This window comes from Musca vetustissima, unplaced genomic scaffold (genome assembly GCF_032173495.1).
Source record: "Musca vetustissima isolate MV318-11 ecotype Yass unplaced genomic scaffold, APGP_CSIRO_Mvet_v1 utg32084, whole genome shotgun sequence".
Taxonomy (NCBI): Eukaryota; Metazoa; Arthropoda; class Insecta; order Diptera; family Muscidae; genus Musca; species Musca vetustissima.
The window spans coordinates 33522-50736 of NW_026878632.1; the positions used below are offsets into that span (position 1 = coordinate 33522).

The window sequence follows — 17215 nt, forward strand, 5'->3', positions numbered from 1 at the left end:
CAAACAGGTGACTGAGAGAACTTCAAAGAGTAGTCACTCATTACTTTTATGATTCATCGTAATTCACAATAACATTGCGACATAGCTGATATTCAGTCACCTACTTTTCGAGAAAAAAAGTGCTCTTGTTATTTCACTCACTAATGCAACTCCCTATCTATACTCATTTGAGTATGAAAGCAAATCGTTCCAGTTACTGATAAGATAAAATGGGAGATTATAATTACAGTGGGTTAAAAAAGGTGGGAAGCAATACAAACTATATTCGATAATAAAGAATAGTTTAGAAAATCGATATAGTTTTTACACCTTCCAGAATATTTATATCTAAGGGTTTTGTTCTACCAGAAAATTGTCAATCCCCCTAAAAATTCTCGTAATATTTTATTTATTTATTTTTTTAGTAATTTTTTATAATTAGTGTTAGATACTCACTTTTGGCCCACTGTACACTTGGTTTAATTGCGATAGCAGAATGTGTCACCCACTCAAAATGTAAAAAACAAAAAAGAAAGCGAATTAAAATGAATTTAAATTTCATGAAATTCGGACCTCAGTGAACTTGACGCATCTCCACATAGTAATTAATTATAAAATTTATTCTGTTTACCAATAGATAGACATGTTATAAATTAAAGTCGCGTGTGTGTGCCCTTCCCATTCATATGATCTTCTTGTAAAAATTAAACACAATAACATAACATAAATAAAATGTTTTCCCCTGCTGCTGGTGGTGGTAATAATCCGAATCGCGTGCCTGATCCACGCGAAGAAATTCTATTGGAAACAAATTTCGAAGATGATGGTGTACTAACGCGTGCCTACAATGCTAGACCACTCATTGGAAGCTGTAATCGGCGTAGAGCACATCGTTCCGAATTATCCATTGATCGTTATACAGAACGTGATGGTGGTGAAGGTAGGATGAATTATAATGGAATTTTTTTCTTCACATCATCGCCCTCCACTTAGCACTAGCACTTTTCAATTTCCAGTAATTCGCCGATTTTTCGTTGGAAAAAGCAATTTCTTTATTATTTGAATTTTTAAATTTTGTTACTTTTTCTTTTGTAGTAGTTGTGTTTCTGAAATCATAATTAGATTTACTTACCTTGATCATTTACTTTTCAATATTTTATATTCATATTTCATTTTTTTCATTTCCAGGTGATTGCTGCCAATCATGTATGGCCAGAATACCCTATGCCACCCTAATAGCCACTCTTATGTGTCTATTGGGCGTTGGCATATTCTGCGGCACCATGTACAGAGGAGCTTCATTAACTGTAATTATGATGGATCAAGTATTCCATTTAAGACTGATATGGTATGTATTTTTGTCCTTTATTTGATTAGAAATCTCTCTTTAAAAATAATTTCTTTCGTATTTTGTTTTTCAGGATTGAAACAGTTCGCATGATTTTTATTATAATTGGCGGTACAATGGCTACCTTGGGATTCATGATATTATTCGTTGGATTTCTGGCAACTGGCGCTACACGCTATAAAGTTTATCGAGCCTGGGGTACGCGTGTTGGTGGTCGTATATCCTGTGCAGTGGTATGTATTTCGAAATCATACAAAATTGTATTTATGTTAGAAAAATAGGAAGATCTTCACCGATTGGATTTATACTAGTTCAGAAGATAGCTACAACGTGTTAAAATTTGGAAACAATTGAATTAACATATTTTGAGTTATCGTGCTCGTCATTTGTAAAAACACTGTTTCTCTTAATAGATTATAAGAAGTTTATACATTATATAGTTAACATCTGTCGAACAGTCAAGGTCTTGATCTACAAAATAGATGTTCGATCGTCATTATTTCTTCCACATCTTCACTCGAGGGCTGAAGCCAAACTCCACTATCATAACAAGTATAAATAAGATATCGGATCTTTAAGGGTCCTGTAATAATACCAACAATGAATTGCATCTCTAATTTGCCGAGAGCATGTAGATCGAACTCATCAGTTCAAACAAGCTCTTCAGCCTGTTTTTTCTCCTTGATATGTCTGATATGAAGGAATACCTGAAATTCTCACAAACTAATGAGTGTGTGTTAACGCATGTCGTAACGGATGCCAATTGCGGGAAGGGACGACTTTGTATTGATCTTTAAATTAAAATTTGACCCGACAAAGTGAATCCCTCTTCAGCCTCATTGAGGAATACGCCAGCTTCCATCTAAGCCAGGAGAGCATCCCAGCTGACATATAGGATTATACCCTAATATCAGATGAGGAGGACGATGCTGATGTCACTGTCATCAGAACTGTCCCCTCGAATCGACAGGGGACGTCAAATATGTCAGCTGTGAGTTTGGGTTCCTTTTCAATTTCCTGTAACATTCGTACCCTGACAACATCCATGATCACCTATAGTTCTAGACAGGGCATCGTCTCTGTTCTAAGATTTACTATTTATCAGAAAATTTACAATCTTCAATTCACCCCTAAATCAATCGTGTTACTTTTCACTTCCTGGACGCGAGTAGTCAATTCAGAACTGTCTATAATCCAAAAATTCTTGAGTTGGTTTTCGATATCCTTCTTCATTTCTCCTCGCACTCATGGTTATTTCATAACCAGTGGAAGGTAGAAACAAAATTTGAAAAGCCTTGGGTGACACCTTCTGGGACAAATATACCGACATATAAGGCTATCGGTCGTTTCATTCTTAATTATGCAGGCCCAGTCTGAACTTCCTTAGCGACACACCGTAGAGATCCTTGCAAAATAAAGCGCTCGGAATTACAACCTTTGTATTCTGAAATATCTGTTCTGGAACGTATAGAGCACGAATTCTTTTGCAACCAAACATCGACACTATTTTCAGATTTTCCGGGAGCGAAATATTCAATTACTATGTACAATCGTGATTCTATTTACTTCCTGGACGATATCCATCTTCATTTTCCCTCGCACACCTGTTACATGATCAGGAGTTAAAAGGTGGGAACAAAATCTCTGGCTGCCAGAATGCTGCCAGTTTTTAACCAGACAGACCCAGCTGGCATGCTATTTGTCGTGTCATCAAAACCTTAATCTTACAGTGATGGCTAATTCACATCAGTCATTCCGTCGGACGTCAACAGATCGTCGATAGCGAACTCCATGAAATCCGTGTAGCAACAGGTGGTCTCCGAAGCCATACAAAAGGCTAGAGATGGTATAAGGTCCTAAACCAACATCCTCCCATAATTTCGGGCATTGAGACGCTTAATCTTAGGCAAATTCGTACCATTCTGGCACAACTAAGTTCCGGATATAAAAATGTTTTTAATTCTTATCAAGAGTGCATTGTTTCCGGAATCCTAAATAGATGTCCTTACTGGTAATATAACCCTCACGACACTCATATTTTTTTATTGTCCTTCCGAGCCATTGTATTTTCCTCCCGTACATCTTCACAACAGGATGTTGTCAATCGCCGGAATCATTCATGCTTTCATGCTATAAATAGGATTCTAAGACCCAGACATGTAAGAAGAGGCCTACAAGATCTAGAGAGAGAGCAATGATCGAGGATGAACCCATACCATGTGAATGGAGGTCTTAGAATCCACCCACCACATATAGCAGCAGAAAACGACAGCTGCCTAGACACACGAGATTGGTTTTAGCTCAATTAAGATCGGAATGGTACAGCCGCCTCAATACGTATTGTGCCCGAATTAATATCACGAATTCCGACACATATCCTGCATGTGGACTTGGACTTGTGGACATATTTTCAACCGCACAGCTGAGCCCTGTTTCCGGAATCACTTTTTATACCCTTCAACTCATTGTGATACAGGGTATTATGTACATATGTTTGTAACAGGCAAAAGGAAACGAGATAGACCCATAGTTCCTTTTAAGAATATGCATAGAATCACTTTCTGAATCGATTTATCCATGTCCGTATGTTGATGTAAAATTGTAAACAAAGAACAAGTCGCATTTATCATCCGATTTGGATTTAATTTGGCACAGCTGATTTATTTGGCCCAAGGACGAGAGCATAGAATCACTTTCTGAGTCGATTTATGCATCTCCGTCCGTCTGTTGATGTAAAATTGTAAACAAAGAACAAGTCGCATTTATCATCCGATTTGGATCTAATTTGGCACAGCTGATTTATTTGGCCCAAGGACCAACCCTATAGAAATTGGGAAAAGTCGGTTCAAATTTAGATATAGCTTCCATATATAATTTCGTCCGATTCAAGGTAAATGGTGCACCAAAGTCCCAATATATCATTCGATTTGCACGAAATTTGGCATAGCGTACTGAATTGGGCCTAGAATGTTGTGTGCTAAGTTTCGTGAAAATCGGTTCAGATTTAGATATAGCTCCCATATATATTTTCGTCCGATTTAATGTACACCAAAGTCCCTACTAATCTTTCGATATGCACGAGACTTGGCACAGCGTATTGAATTAAGCCTGGAATGATGTGTGTTTAGTTTCGAGAATATCGGATCCGATTTAGATATGGCTCCCATATATATTTTCGTCCGATTTAAGGTTTAAAAAAAAGGGAAATGTTGCGCCAAAGGCCCACCACGAAATTTGGCACAGCCTACTGAATTGAGTCTGTAATGATGTGTGCTATGTTTCGTGAAAATGGGTTCAGATTTAGATATAGCTCCCATATATATTTTCGTTTAATAGAAATGGTGCACCAAAGTTCTTATATATTTTTCGTGCAATTACATGTCAATGTTATTATTCAAAAAAGCGACGTCTGTTAGGAGACTATGTAGAATATACCCAAAGTGGTGAAGGGTATCATATAGTCGACCCAGTCCGACTTTACTACTTACTGGTTTTATTCTAGAGAACTGTAGATCTTCTTCTTCCTGTGAAAGAGCTGCAGGTATTCGTCTTCCTTTGAAAGAGCTGCAGGTATTCTCCTTCCTATAGAAAAGCTGGAGATATTCTTCATCCTATAGCAGAGCTGCAGGTATTCTTCTTCCTGAGGAAGAGGTGCTGGTATTCTTCTTCCTGAGGAACAGGTGCTTGAACAACAAAAAAATATATGGATAGTTGCTAAAACATCAAACTTTTTCAATTATATATCTGGTTGGCCTAAAAACTCTTTAATTTGTTGCACGAACTGACTAAAAATCTTACTTGCCTCTACCTACGATTTTTAACTGTTCTTATTTATACTTCCCAGTTTGTTGATCATTCTAGCACATCGAGTTCATGGAATTCACTTTGATCCTCTAATAAGAGGAACACCGTTTTTCGAATACTTTCCCTATATTCCATAAAAATCAAATTCATCTACGAGAGACCTAAGATAGTAGCTGTCCTAAAACCAAAGCAATTCGACACCTGTAGTTGGGGCTTTAAATTATAATTTTGTTTTGAAGAGAACAGTTTTTTCTTTTAGGCATACAGCGATTTTTTTTTGCTCTTTATTTGTTTAGAAAAATTAGTACGGATTTTTTGTTTTTAATTTTTCGATTTAAATTCTATACATTTCAGCTCATGGGTCTAACATATTTGCTCAATTTTGTCTGGACACTGATATTATGTTTTTTGGTTGTGTGTACCTTCATCTACACCATGTTCTGGAATATGTGTTCAAGCGTTGAACGCTCAAATACTTGTATAGATTTAACACAATTTCGTAAGTACAAAATATAATAATAAAAATAATAGTGATAATAATGTATCGTAACCTAATTACAAATTTTCTACCTTTAAATTTTCACAGATTTCATGTTCCCCTCGACTACCAAACAAGAAGATATGAAAATATGTGAACCGTGGGAAATTAAAGCCTTTTGTAAAGATGGTGTTGAAAATGCAGAAGTCATGTTTATATTGGCCACGTTGGCAACATTATTGGTCATATTGAGTTTGGTTCATTATTTGATGTGTTTGTCGGCAAATTATAGTCACATTCGTGATCATGAAAAATTCCAAGAACTGCAAGAAATACAACATCTCAACGAACTGGAATACAGTGCAACATCTAAGGAACGTTTCTAGAGGGAGAAAAAAAAATAAAAATATTCCAATTCAAAAAACAACAAAAACAGAAAAACATGAAAGTATTAAACATAGTTATTGGAATTTCAACTCTAACCCACTTTCCCAACCACAACAAAATTGTAGAACAATTGTTGATAATTTTCGGCATTTTCGTCATCACGAACTTCGAATGAAACATGTTCGCAAAGGACATTGGATACAAAAAATAAGAATACAATAAAACGAACAAATACGAAGTGAAAATTTTTAAATTTGTTTAGGAGCTTTAAAAATAGATTGCATTTCAAGCTCTACAGCCAATTTGAAAAAGTGATATTTTAAACAACGAATATTCCGTCCATTCCAATGGCTTCTTAAAGTCATATTTTTCCCGAACTGCACAATTTATCGGTTGCTGCAAAAATGAATGTAAATGTCGCTCAAGTCAATTGTTTTGGAAGTACATCAATATATTTAAGGAAAACAAGAGGATTTCAAATTCCGTAGTTTATGGCTACGAGAGGATTAACAACTATTGAAAACTTCCATACTATCAGATTTTATTCGTGACCGAACGATTCCGGAACTAAAAAGATAACTGCAAAGCTAATATCCGTGCTGTTTTTATATATAATACATCCAACCTAGATCATACACCATAATGCGCAAACATGAATTGACAATTTACATTTGACGACCGATAGTGACCCGCGAAAACGCCACAATTTTTTATAGTATAAGTACCTTTCCTCCATAGTACAAATTCCCAAGTTCTTTTATTTACACTTTTCGATTCATTCGTAGTTTTTCTTTCATGTTTTTTAATTCATTAATTCGCTTAAGTTGAAATTTAACTATTAGAGTTATTCAGAGCTATTCTCTGTGTAAAAAGTTTATTTTTTAATAAAATTACTACTTATTTTGTAAAATATATAAAATATATATTAAAACAAAATTGTGTTTTATTTGTAGGATGCTATGGAAAATTCTGGAACCTTTGGGTTGTTGTAATAGTTCGGCTGTAGTCAAAAGTTCTTTCCCGAAAATATAGTAGTTATGGAATTTAGGATTGAAAGAGGTACGCCGAAAGGAATGTGCAATCTCTATTGGCTTTAGCTATAAGTCTATGGGAAGATTTGTTTGCTCAGATGGACAATTGAACCATTTGTTGTAGGGATTCCGGGAACAATGCGCTCTCGATAAGAATTAAGAGCATTACTATTCTCGGACATTAGTTGTGACAGGATGGAACGAATTGTCCTAGGAAAAAGCCCCTCACTATCCGATGGTGTTAATAAGGTTCGCTATAGACATCACATGGAATGACTTCTTGGATGTCTTCACGATAGAACCTGAAGTCCTGAAGGGTATATCGCGTAGTTGAATCAGCCATCACATTGTGACAGTTAGGTAGACACAGCAGATAGAATGCCAGCAGGACTCACGGAGGTGATCTACGCTCATCAACTGGACATTATCCTTTGCAATTCCAGGAGAATTATTTGCAAGGATATTCATGTGTCGCTAAATCCAGACTGGTTCTACATAATATATGATGTAACAACTAATGTCCTTGTATGTCGTTACCTAGCTTTCATCTTCTGATTGTAATTGGAGTGCAAGGAAAAATGAAAGAGGTTATCAAAATTCACCGCAAGAATTTTCAGGATTACCTCTTAAATTTTTTATGGACACAAAACTATACGAAGTTTATACGCAGATTATGGTTATATATGAGAAGGGAATGATCGAGTATTACACAGATCTAAGGTTGACACAATTATCGGTTCGCCGTGATTGTTGTTGTAGCAGTTTTATAAGAACATTGTTCTTCCACTGGCTGTAACTACAAATCTTCAGGAGTAAGAGTGTGGTATGAGGGCCCGTGCCACATGCTGGGCAGACATTCTGCACCTGGTCAACAATTCTTGCCCAATATGAATTAAGACGACTGCACATTCCTGAACGTAATTGGACTAAAACTACTCTGGTTTGTATGTGCAGATTCAGGCAATTTAGACCTGCTCGATAGTCAAATTGACATTAAGGCTTCCTTTCATAACGTTGGACCTCTCTCTCTCAAGATCAAGATCTCTCAAGATCATGTTCTTCCTGATACGCCTAAGTAGGGGCGTCTTATCCACCGCATGATGGTTATGATGATTGTCTCTGAAGCACACGAAAGCATAATCCTATGCTGATTTAAGAGAAAGGTCTTCATCTCATGAAGATGGTCCACTGGTGTCATAAGGAGGCACATTTTTGGAGTTATCAGCGCGGCGGTCTGACAGGATTGGCTACTACTCCAATGCGTAACACTAGTATTCGCAGATAACACTCGTACCGCATGGCTAGCCACAGACTGACGTTGAACATGCCGTTTAAGCCGCACGATTTGAACATGCCGTCGAATATGCCACCGAGTATTTTGGAGTAGTTGGTAGTCGTAATTGGGTGTCCCTCGACCTGCACATTCAATGTCATTCTCATCTCCGCAGTCCATGTGGTGAACAATGTGGTCGAAGATTTAGTGGCTCATATTATCATATTCCCCACGTAAATGAATGCTGTTTACTCGGCGAGATACGCATTCAAGTTTACACATATGTCCTCAACTATAGGACCCGATGCCATAATCGTACACAGGGCGTGGAATACCGAAACTCCACGTACGACTGACTTCCACACATGTAGTTGATTATCCAACGTTCAAACTTGGCCGGAGGGAAGTGTTCTCGGTGTCCTCGAACACTGTGGCATAATTGACTGTATCAGATGCTTTTAATAGGGCACGCGCTACCAACATTGTTTTATGCCACAACCGGTTCTCGTTTAGTCCTCGAATTATATGTGTTGAGATAAAACGCTGTTTTGCTTACGTTGCCACGTTGATGATTAGCAACTGGATAGCTTTCCCTAATGCTACTGGTGACAAAAGTATTACAAATCGGCTTGTAAGATTTAGCTTTGCTTGGCCTCAGTAGCGGGCCTGCCCATTGTCCAGACATCGGGAACGACGTATGTGACTATCGCCTAAATGACGACTCCTGGTCTGTGCCAAGAGAAATGACGGGCTGACAGTTGACATCATTTATAAAACCTGGTGGCACAATGGTTATTTTTTCTAGTTGTATGTATTTATTAAGATATTTAGGCATAAATAATTATTATAATTAAATAAACATTCTTGGGAGTTGTTTAAAAAAAACATCGTTACATTTTCGATCTGTAGAAACCTATTATTGCTGTTTTGCATTCTGTTTTGATTCTAATGCTTTATCAGTCTTTGATTTCTTTATTCCTTGTACGTTGGTTTTCAGTTTTAGGGTGGACTTTGTTAGTTCACCGGTAGTCATATCTTGGAAGAGGTGGTTTTCGGTACGTGAAATTTGCTATTTTGTTTATGAAAAATTATATTAAAGATAAAATTAGTGGAACATTGAAGTGTATAAGACTTTCTGCTACGGGTCTACAATCCGAAACGACCCGAGTCTTTCTCGAACAACGTCTGTCACCTCAGACCATTATGCGGACAAATGCCGGTGTCGAGACACTTGCCCAATGCCACAAATAACGTAGGGCTCTGGAACCTTACGAATTAAAAATTCAAACAAGGATCACGAAATTGAAGACGACCAAGAAATTCATGGGAGTAGGAGCGTCCCAATAAATAAGGCAAAATTACCGTACCTGTGAAGATGCAAGAACATCGGCAACTAATGGAGATGCTTTGTGGAAATTGAAGACGACTCAGAAACACCTGGGACGAACAGAATCCTAAGTACTATGGCAACATTACCGTACATTTGAAGATGCAAAAACAACTACAACCAATAGAGAAAGATGGTCATGTTTTGTGGAAGCACTTTGCTCCCAAGTGTAGTAACAGGAAAATAATTTAAACACACACCAAATTTTCGACATCACGAATCTGAATATATAAGGACAGATAGTTTAATGTAGGCTATAATAACAAGGGAGCAGAAAATACAACAGAAATAAATTCTCTCGATCAGCTGTAGGGTCTATAAGGGTGTTTCGAAAGATATGACTAATCATGAGCAACTACTTGATTCAAATGGACCACTTATTCTTGTCATTATTTGGTTTCTGAAAAAATATTGTCTCGAATCTCACTCGACCATACCCTTTTAACTCATTCCAATATTTAACAACAGTCGTTTTCACGACAGTTTGCTGCTAAGACAACAATTCCCAATTTATTCCATTCGGCCACCTCTTTTCCATTGTGTACATATATGAAGATGAATGCAATCGACGATATGCTGAAATGCGAACTGCTAAAACTCCCATAACACAATAAAAATTTCCAGTTAAAAAATAATTTCCTAATATTTTGAAAATATTCTTTATATATATCATTCTATATTTTGTTTCGAATTTTTTCCAGGTTTCATCAAAAACGGAAGCACTATGAAATTACTAATAATTGCAGTATTACTGGCATTTAATGCCTCCATAGCAGTTTGTCAAGAGGTAAAATATATTTCTCATTGTATGTAAAACAAACTCAAATCCTCATCCTAATTTTTTCCAGCTCAACAATCAACTTAACCAATACATTGATGCCGTACAAAGATCAACGCACACCAACAATTGGGCTGTGCTCGTAGATGCCTCACGATTTTGGTTTAATTATCGTCATGTGGCCAATGTTTTGTCCATTTATCGTTCGGTGAAACGTTTGGGTATACCCGATTCACAAATTATACTTATGATTGCCGATGATATGGCATGTAATCCACGCAATCCACGTCCTGGTCAGGTCTATAATAATGCCAATCAACATATTAATGTTTATGGTGATGATGTAGAGGTAGATTATCGTGGTTATGAGGTGACAGTGGAGAATTTTGTACGTCTACTGACTGGGAGGACACAAAATGGCACAGCACGCTCTAAGAAATTACTTACCGATGCTGGTAGTAATGTGCTGATTTATTTAACTGGCCACGGTGGTGACGGATTTCTTAAATTCCAAGATTCCGAAGAAATTACAAGTCAAGAGTTGGCCGATGCCGTAGAACAAATGTGGGAGAAGAAGAGGTAGGAGGAATATACAAGGAATTTAGATAACACTTAATGGATTACAAGGGGTTACAAAAGTTTAGAAGTACTATTAAAGGTTTCAAATTAAAATAGGTTCATAAGAGTTTGTTATAGGTATTATTTAACAAACTAAACTACAAACTGTCTTATTTCTGCCCAAATTTAATTATAAAACCTCTATTGTACGATTTCCTATTACAATAATTTCCTGATAACTTCCTTATTTTTATCTTTTAAGGTATAATGAACTATTCTTAATGGTGGATACATGCCAAGCTGCATCCTTGTATGAAAAATTCACTTCTCCCAATATATTAGCTGTTGCTAGCAGTTTAGTGGGAGAAGATTCACTATCGGTAAGCAATATAAATTAATATTATATTAATTATATGAGAGTTCAAAAGTATAGAATTAATTCACAGGTTGCTACAGTAGACCACGGATATAAGAACATCGAAAAAATCGAGAAATTGGTTCTTATAAGCGGGTTTTTCTTATATGAATGTATTTTATATAGTAAACTGTTTTCTTATATGAGTGAAACGTTTTCTTATATAAGATGTTCTTATATCCGCGGTCTAGTGATCGAATCTATTCGGGGAAGGTTGGAGTATATATTTTATATCCACCGAAAGAGTGTTTTCTTGTACTATGAGCATGTGGTGGTGTATGCTCCTACTCCTTCCTTGTAGTAGGTCAACTTTTGTGTAACAAATTCTTCGATCGGTATATTAATCAGTTGTGAGTCACTTTGTTAGTATATTAATTTCCTTTAATATTGATATATCCAAGGGTCCAATGGATATTAATTAAATTTCGTATATCGAGTGAAGGCAATATGCAGTCTTATTTAATATATAGAATCTATAGACGGGAGTTACCAACCCTAAGTTCTTAAACTAAAAATTCCTTAATAACAGATTTTTATTCAAAATTTCTTATTATTTCTTATAAATTTATTAATACATTTCCTTCTTTTTTTATAGCATCACGTTGACTCCTCCATTGGTGTATATATGATTGATCGTTATACCTATTATGCATTGGAATTTTTGGAAAAGGTTCAACCGAATAGCGATAAAACAATGGGAGAATTTGTAAGTATAATTTTTGATGTCCTAATGAAGCGATTAGTTATTTTCTATTTCTCTTTTTTCAGTTGAAAGTCTGTCCAAAACGTCTATGTATTTCAACAGTGGGTGTACGCAAAGATTTATATCGACGTGATCCAAATAAAGTTCCTATTACTGATTTCTTTGGTTCGATACGGCCAACGGAAATAACAACAGGTCGTGTTAATATTACACTGACTGAAGAAGAGTAAGTAAATTTTTAAATTTCATTTTCTGCAAAATTTGAAAAGAACATATTTAAGTTCCTCACTACCAAACCAATTGTTTTTAATAAATCAAAATATTTTTCCATGGGCAAGGTATTGGTTGTTACTGACACGAATTACCTCGAGAAAACATACCGAAAAAGAAATAGATGTCTATAAATCCGGATTGCAAAATTACAGTACTATCGGTTGGAACATGCGACTCAAATCATAAAAATACCGACTGGACATTTATAGGGGCTATGTCTAAATATTAATTTATATTGAAGATTTTCTGCCATATAAATAGTTCACTATCGCTTCAGGAATTCGCGATTGCTGAATACCCGAGATCATACCTAATTTGCCAGCAGACGCAGTTGGACTAGCAAATGAGCGTGATGTGCTACGTCTTCGCCCGTAGATCTCAGGGTCAGGGAACTTACGTTGTAGATCAGCAGTTTTTTCGCGGATCATAAGTGGAATAAATTGTTAGAGTATCTGAGGTGTTGCAAAATTGGAGCGGTTGTGAGTAAACGGTGGGCAACGGTTAAGTCGTTCTCGAACACTGGGAAAAATTATGATAGGATCTAAGCTGCATTTAACGACTGATCCGAAGAGATACGCTGGCCATATTAACCCATATTTTGTTGAGCATCACGACAGTAAAAGGACGAAGCGAAGAGTGCTACATCGTAGAAGATCGTCTCCCGTCGAGAAGTTACAGCTTACAGTGGGTGATGTTGCAAATGATATCCGAGCGTTGGGCTCCACGCACTCTCTACCCATCGCAGCTGAATAACGTCAGTTGCCTAGACAAACCAGAATTAACACGCCAACTGTTGCCAGAATGAACAAAAAAGCGAAATAATTTCTCCTCGGTATATTCAAGAAAAAACGAAAAGAAATAAAATAAAAGATTTGCATTTTTCGACGAAAGAAAGGAAAGGACACGGATTGATGATAATGTCTGGTCATCTTGTGGTGCAGGCCCGCACACTTCGCTGGATGGCTTATCTTTCCGATTTGGTTTCAAACCACCATTACTTAGGAAGAGTCTGTGGGCAGAGATACAAATTAAAAATTAATATATTCGCTGAAAACACACCCGAAATTATGAGGACTCTTTGGTTAAGATTTTATTCGAATCTTCCCAAGTGGCAAACATTTTAAAGAGAGAATGATAGAAAAGAAAAATTAAGAAGGAAAATGTAGGGGTTAGGATTAGTAACTCAGCCAAGATCGTTCTGTTTCGAAGTATGGGGCATACACACAGTAGATCTTAGTTTGTTTCCGTATATTCTTCATGCTTACATAGACACAGTATTCCATTTCATCAATTGATATAATGATTGACATCGAGAAGCCCGTCAGCTACATGATCTACCTTTATGGCGCTGTGACACATAACTCAAGAAAGTGTAACACACTGATGTTTACAGTCCACAGTTCGATTGATTTTAGAATCGCTGGACTATCGACATACATATATATTCAGTTAAGCCTTTAGAAAGGTTACTAGACTCCGAAATTAGGAACACAAAATAAAATTAAAAAAAATCCCAGCATGCCTACATCAAAGACAAATTAGTGGACACTGCTTTACATGAGGTGGTTGGACATATTGAGAAGAATATGGAGAACTCCGGTTATACTTTGGTTGCGTTCCTCGACATTGAAGGAGCATTCAACAATGTGAAGCTGGCAGCTAACCATTCTGCTTTCGATAGTTCAGGTACCCCTCCCTTTTTACAGATTGAATTGATAGAATGCTGGAAAGCAGAATCATAAATTCGCCTATTGGAGAGTGTTCCGTTCCCCTTTACTAAGACTTCTGGTGATAAATGAAATATTGCAGAAATTCTATGCCGATAATGTAGTCTTGCTAATCAGTAGAAAATTTCTGCCGACTATATTAACTCTGGCCAACTGGGCGCATGCCAATGGAAACAAAAGATCCGTAATTTCCGATTGCCATCCTTGGGTGGAGTTACCTTAGCTCTGTCTTCGGAAGCAAAATACCTTGGTACAGTCCTTGACCACATGCTAACGTGGAAAAGGAATATTGAGGAACCCTCTAAGAAAAGTCTAATAGCACTCTTATTTTGCAAGAACTCTATAGGACAGAGCTGGGGACTAAAATGAGAAATCATATGCTTGTTGTACTCCCCATTCTTACATATGTTTGCCTTGTATGGAAGCAAGGGGTCAAAAATCATACACTGCTGGCTAAAATGAGTACTGTACAGCGATCGGCATCGATCCTGACTACCGGAGCTCAAATAAGCACACCACTGGCAGTCTTAAATACAATCTTGAACCTCCAACCACTGGATTCTCTGGTTAAATTCTAGCCTGCAAGATGTGCCCTGAGGCTCCGGGAAACGGTTGATTGGAAATCGCTGCACTTTGGCCAAGCTTGTATCCTTAACACGACGTCAGTCCATAACTTTTTGGAGAGGAGTACTAACATTAGTGACTATGCTCTCTCTCATAACGACTTTAACGACATTAGAGTAGAATTTCCTAGTGGGGATTCCTGAGCAAGTGGCTCCTTACCTCTGGCCGGTCTGTCGATATGTACAGTCGGGTCGAAGATGGAGGAAGGTACTGGTGCAGGCGTTTACTGCAAGGAACTAGCCATACACAACTCACATAAACTTACCGTTTTTCAGGCAGAAATCCTAGGAATCACGAAAGCTGCTGAAATAGTCAAAACACTGACGGCCGACAACATAGGACCGGTGACTATATATGTCGATAGTCGGGCGACCCTTAAGACACTCAAGTCGTGTATTATTAACACAAAAGCGGTTCGTGACTGCAAGGGTGTTCCTCATGATATACAACAGATAGTAAAATTATGTTGGGTTCCAGGACATAGTAACATAGAAGGGAATGAGATAGCCGATGAGCTTACTCGAGGGGGTTCGCAGGCTTCCAATCTACAGATTAAGGGATGTGTAAAACCTCCTGATGGTCACCAGAACTTGGACACGGGATTTCAAGAAACATCTGGCCAGGGGAAGGTAAAAATAGTAAGAGGGAGGTACAAATTTCCAAATGGGACATTAACTATTGCCGTTTATGTGAAGATGAAGAGCTGTTGATGTCCTTCGCTATGTAGTAGAAGACATCGAAATTGTTTCAAATTAAGTTTTTTCTCGTTTGAGGAAACTTCATTTATTTTTCTCGAACAACACCCAACATTTTGACAATGAGGAGTGTCAGGATAAGCTGACGCTAATTTCGTCAGGATTGGGCTTCGACATTGATTTTAGTGCTGCTTAAAAATCTCGATCTTATTTCGAGCAATACTTTTGATTTTGCCACTCCCACCATAGTCTCTCCTAGACGTCTTAGCTTCACATCGGCCTTCCTCTTTGGTAGTTGTAGTAGCTGCGCTGTATCCTCCAATATCGACGTTGTTTGTGACCCTTGGTCCATTAAAGCCCCTAATGTTATGTACTCGCCATGTAAAGACCTTACTCGGATTTGGGCTGTAGGTAGGAGAACATTTGCTGCTGTGTTGTTTGTTATTACCTTAGAGTTGCTTCCTTTTTCCAAATGGATCAGCGTGTTATGACTCAATCCACACTTCTGACATTTGTCATCGCCTAGACACCTCTTCTCTTTTCCGTGCTTCAGACACTTTAGGCATTATTGGGCTGACTTCACACAATTATATCGCTCGTTCGATGATTGAGCCGCAAATTTCCTACACGCCACAATATCGTGACCAACCAACATGCAAAATCTGCATTGCTTCTTTTCCGCCTTTTCTTGATATGTCTTGCTGTTTGAATATTTCTTGAACGGATTCTGTTTTGTCTTCTGCAGCTTCCAATGCTTGATATTGCTGTTCCAGGAAGTTCAGCACGTCTGCAAGTTTTTGAATTTCTTTAGACTTTTTCACATTTTGCTCGTACTGAATTAGTCCCTCTTTGTCCAGGTTTCTAATAATAATCCTAGCAAAAATCGGATCAGCATGGTCTAACGGTATCTCTATCACCATCAATGCGTGAACACTCTCATTCACGGTGTCGAGTAATTTTCTTAAGCTATATGCCGATTGACTATTTATATTCGGCTGATCCAAAATCTTATCCACTAGTTTCGTGAATAAAATGCTTTTGTTACTGTATCGCCTTTCCAGCAACTCCCACGCTGCCTTATAGTTTGCGCCAGTTACTTATAGATGCTGCACTAATCGTAAGGCTTCTCCTTTCAAGTTGGTTTTCAGATAATACAACTTTTGCACGTCCGACAGTTGAATATTACCATCTATCATTTTTTTTAAACATATCGTGGAAGGAACTTCATTCCTCCACATTTCCATTAAAAGTTGGAATCTCTATTCCTTTTTATTCCACCGCATGAGTTTCTTCTTTTACGCCACTTGTCCATCTAAATATATTTATGATAGGCACTTAAATATTTTATGATCTTTACACTGTGTAAATTATGTTCATATTTTAATTTCCTTTACTTTCAGAGACTTTATCGAGGCCCTACGGCAGCAGGAAGAAACAAATTCCCAACATTCCAATTTCAATGTACAATTCGAGCAGCAATTTCCCAAAGATTTATTTAATTAATAACCTTTTTTGTGTGTAATTAAACGCCATGTGTAACAACACCGACCGAACGACAGCAGCGCATTTTAAATCAAAAGCAGATGAACGATCAGCGTTATGTTTGAACTGTGAATCATTCAAAGTATTTTTCGTAATTTTTTTTTATTTTTTTCAGTAAAGGAATGCAACGAAATAACAAATGAAAAGGAACAAGTTTTGTTTTTTATGTATGATTTTATTTATTCTTTGTTTATAAACAAATGAATGTATGTA

The 17215-nt window shown here is 37.2% G+C and overlaps 2 protein-coding genes across 2 annotated transcripts; both read left to right on the forward strand.

Annotated features, from left to right (window-relative positions):
• The first annotated feature begins 711 nt into the window (after nucleotides 1–711).
• Nucleotides 712–5995, forward strand: LOC133323421 (neuronal membrane glycoprotein M6-a). Its single transcript, XM_061532347.1, has 5 exons — nucleotides 712–919; nucleotides 1168–1327; nucleotides 1401–1560; nucleotides 5486–5630; nucleotides 5718–5995. The coding sequence occupies exons 1-5, from the start codon at nucleotides 712–714 to the stop codon at nucleotides 5993–5995; spliced, it is 951 nt and encodes a 316-aa protein (XP_061388331.1).
• Nucleotides 5996–8351: 2356 nt separating this feature from the next.
• Nucleotides 8352–16966, forward strand: LOC133323423 (putative GPI-anchor transamidase). The gene is made up of 7 exons (XM_061532348.1): nucleotides 8352–8400; nucleotides 10389–10474; nucleotides 10536–11044; nucleotides 11286–11403; nucleotides 12034–12144; nucleotides 12207–12367; nucleotides 16861–16966. Exons 1-7 carry the CDS (start codon nucleotides 8352–8354, stop codon nucleotides 16961–16963), a joined length of 1137 nt encoding a protein of 378 aa, XP_061388332.1. The 3' UTR covers nucleotides 16964–16966.
• The last annotated feature ends 249 nt before the right edge of the window (nucleotides 16967–17215 follow it).

Coding starts and splice junctions, on each gene's coding strand:
- LOC133323423 (XM_061532348.1), top strand. CDS start 8,352: ATGCCGTTTAAGCCGCACGATTTGAACATGCCGTCGAATATGCCACCG. Junction 8,401..10,388: donor GCCGTCGAATATGCCACCGA/GTATTTTGGAGT, acceptor AATTTTTTCCAG/GTTTCATCAAAAACGGAAGC. Junction 11,404..12,033: donor TGGGAGAAGATTCACTATCG/GTAAGCAATATA, acceptor CTTTTTTTATAG/CATCACGTTGACTCCTCCAT.
- LOC133323421 (XM_061532347.1), top strand. CDS start 712: ATGTTTTCCCCTGCTGCTGGTGGTGGTAATAATCCGAATCGCGTGCCT. Junction 1,328..1,400: donor TTCCATTTAAGACTGATATG/GTATGTATTTTT, acceptor TTTGTTTTTCAG/GATTGAAACAGTTCGCATGA. Junction 5,631..5,717: donor TATAGATTTAACACAATTTC/GTAAGTACAAAA, acceptor AAATTTTCACAG/ATTTCATGTTCCCCTCGACT.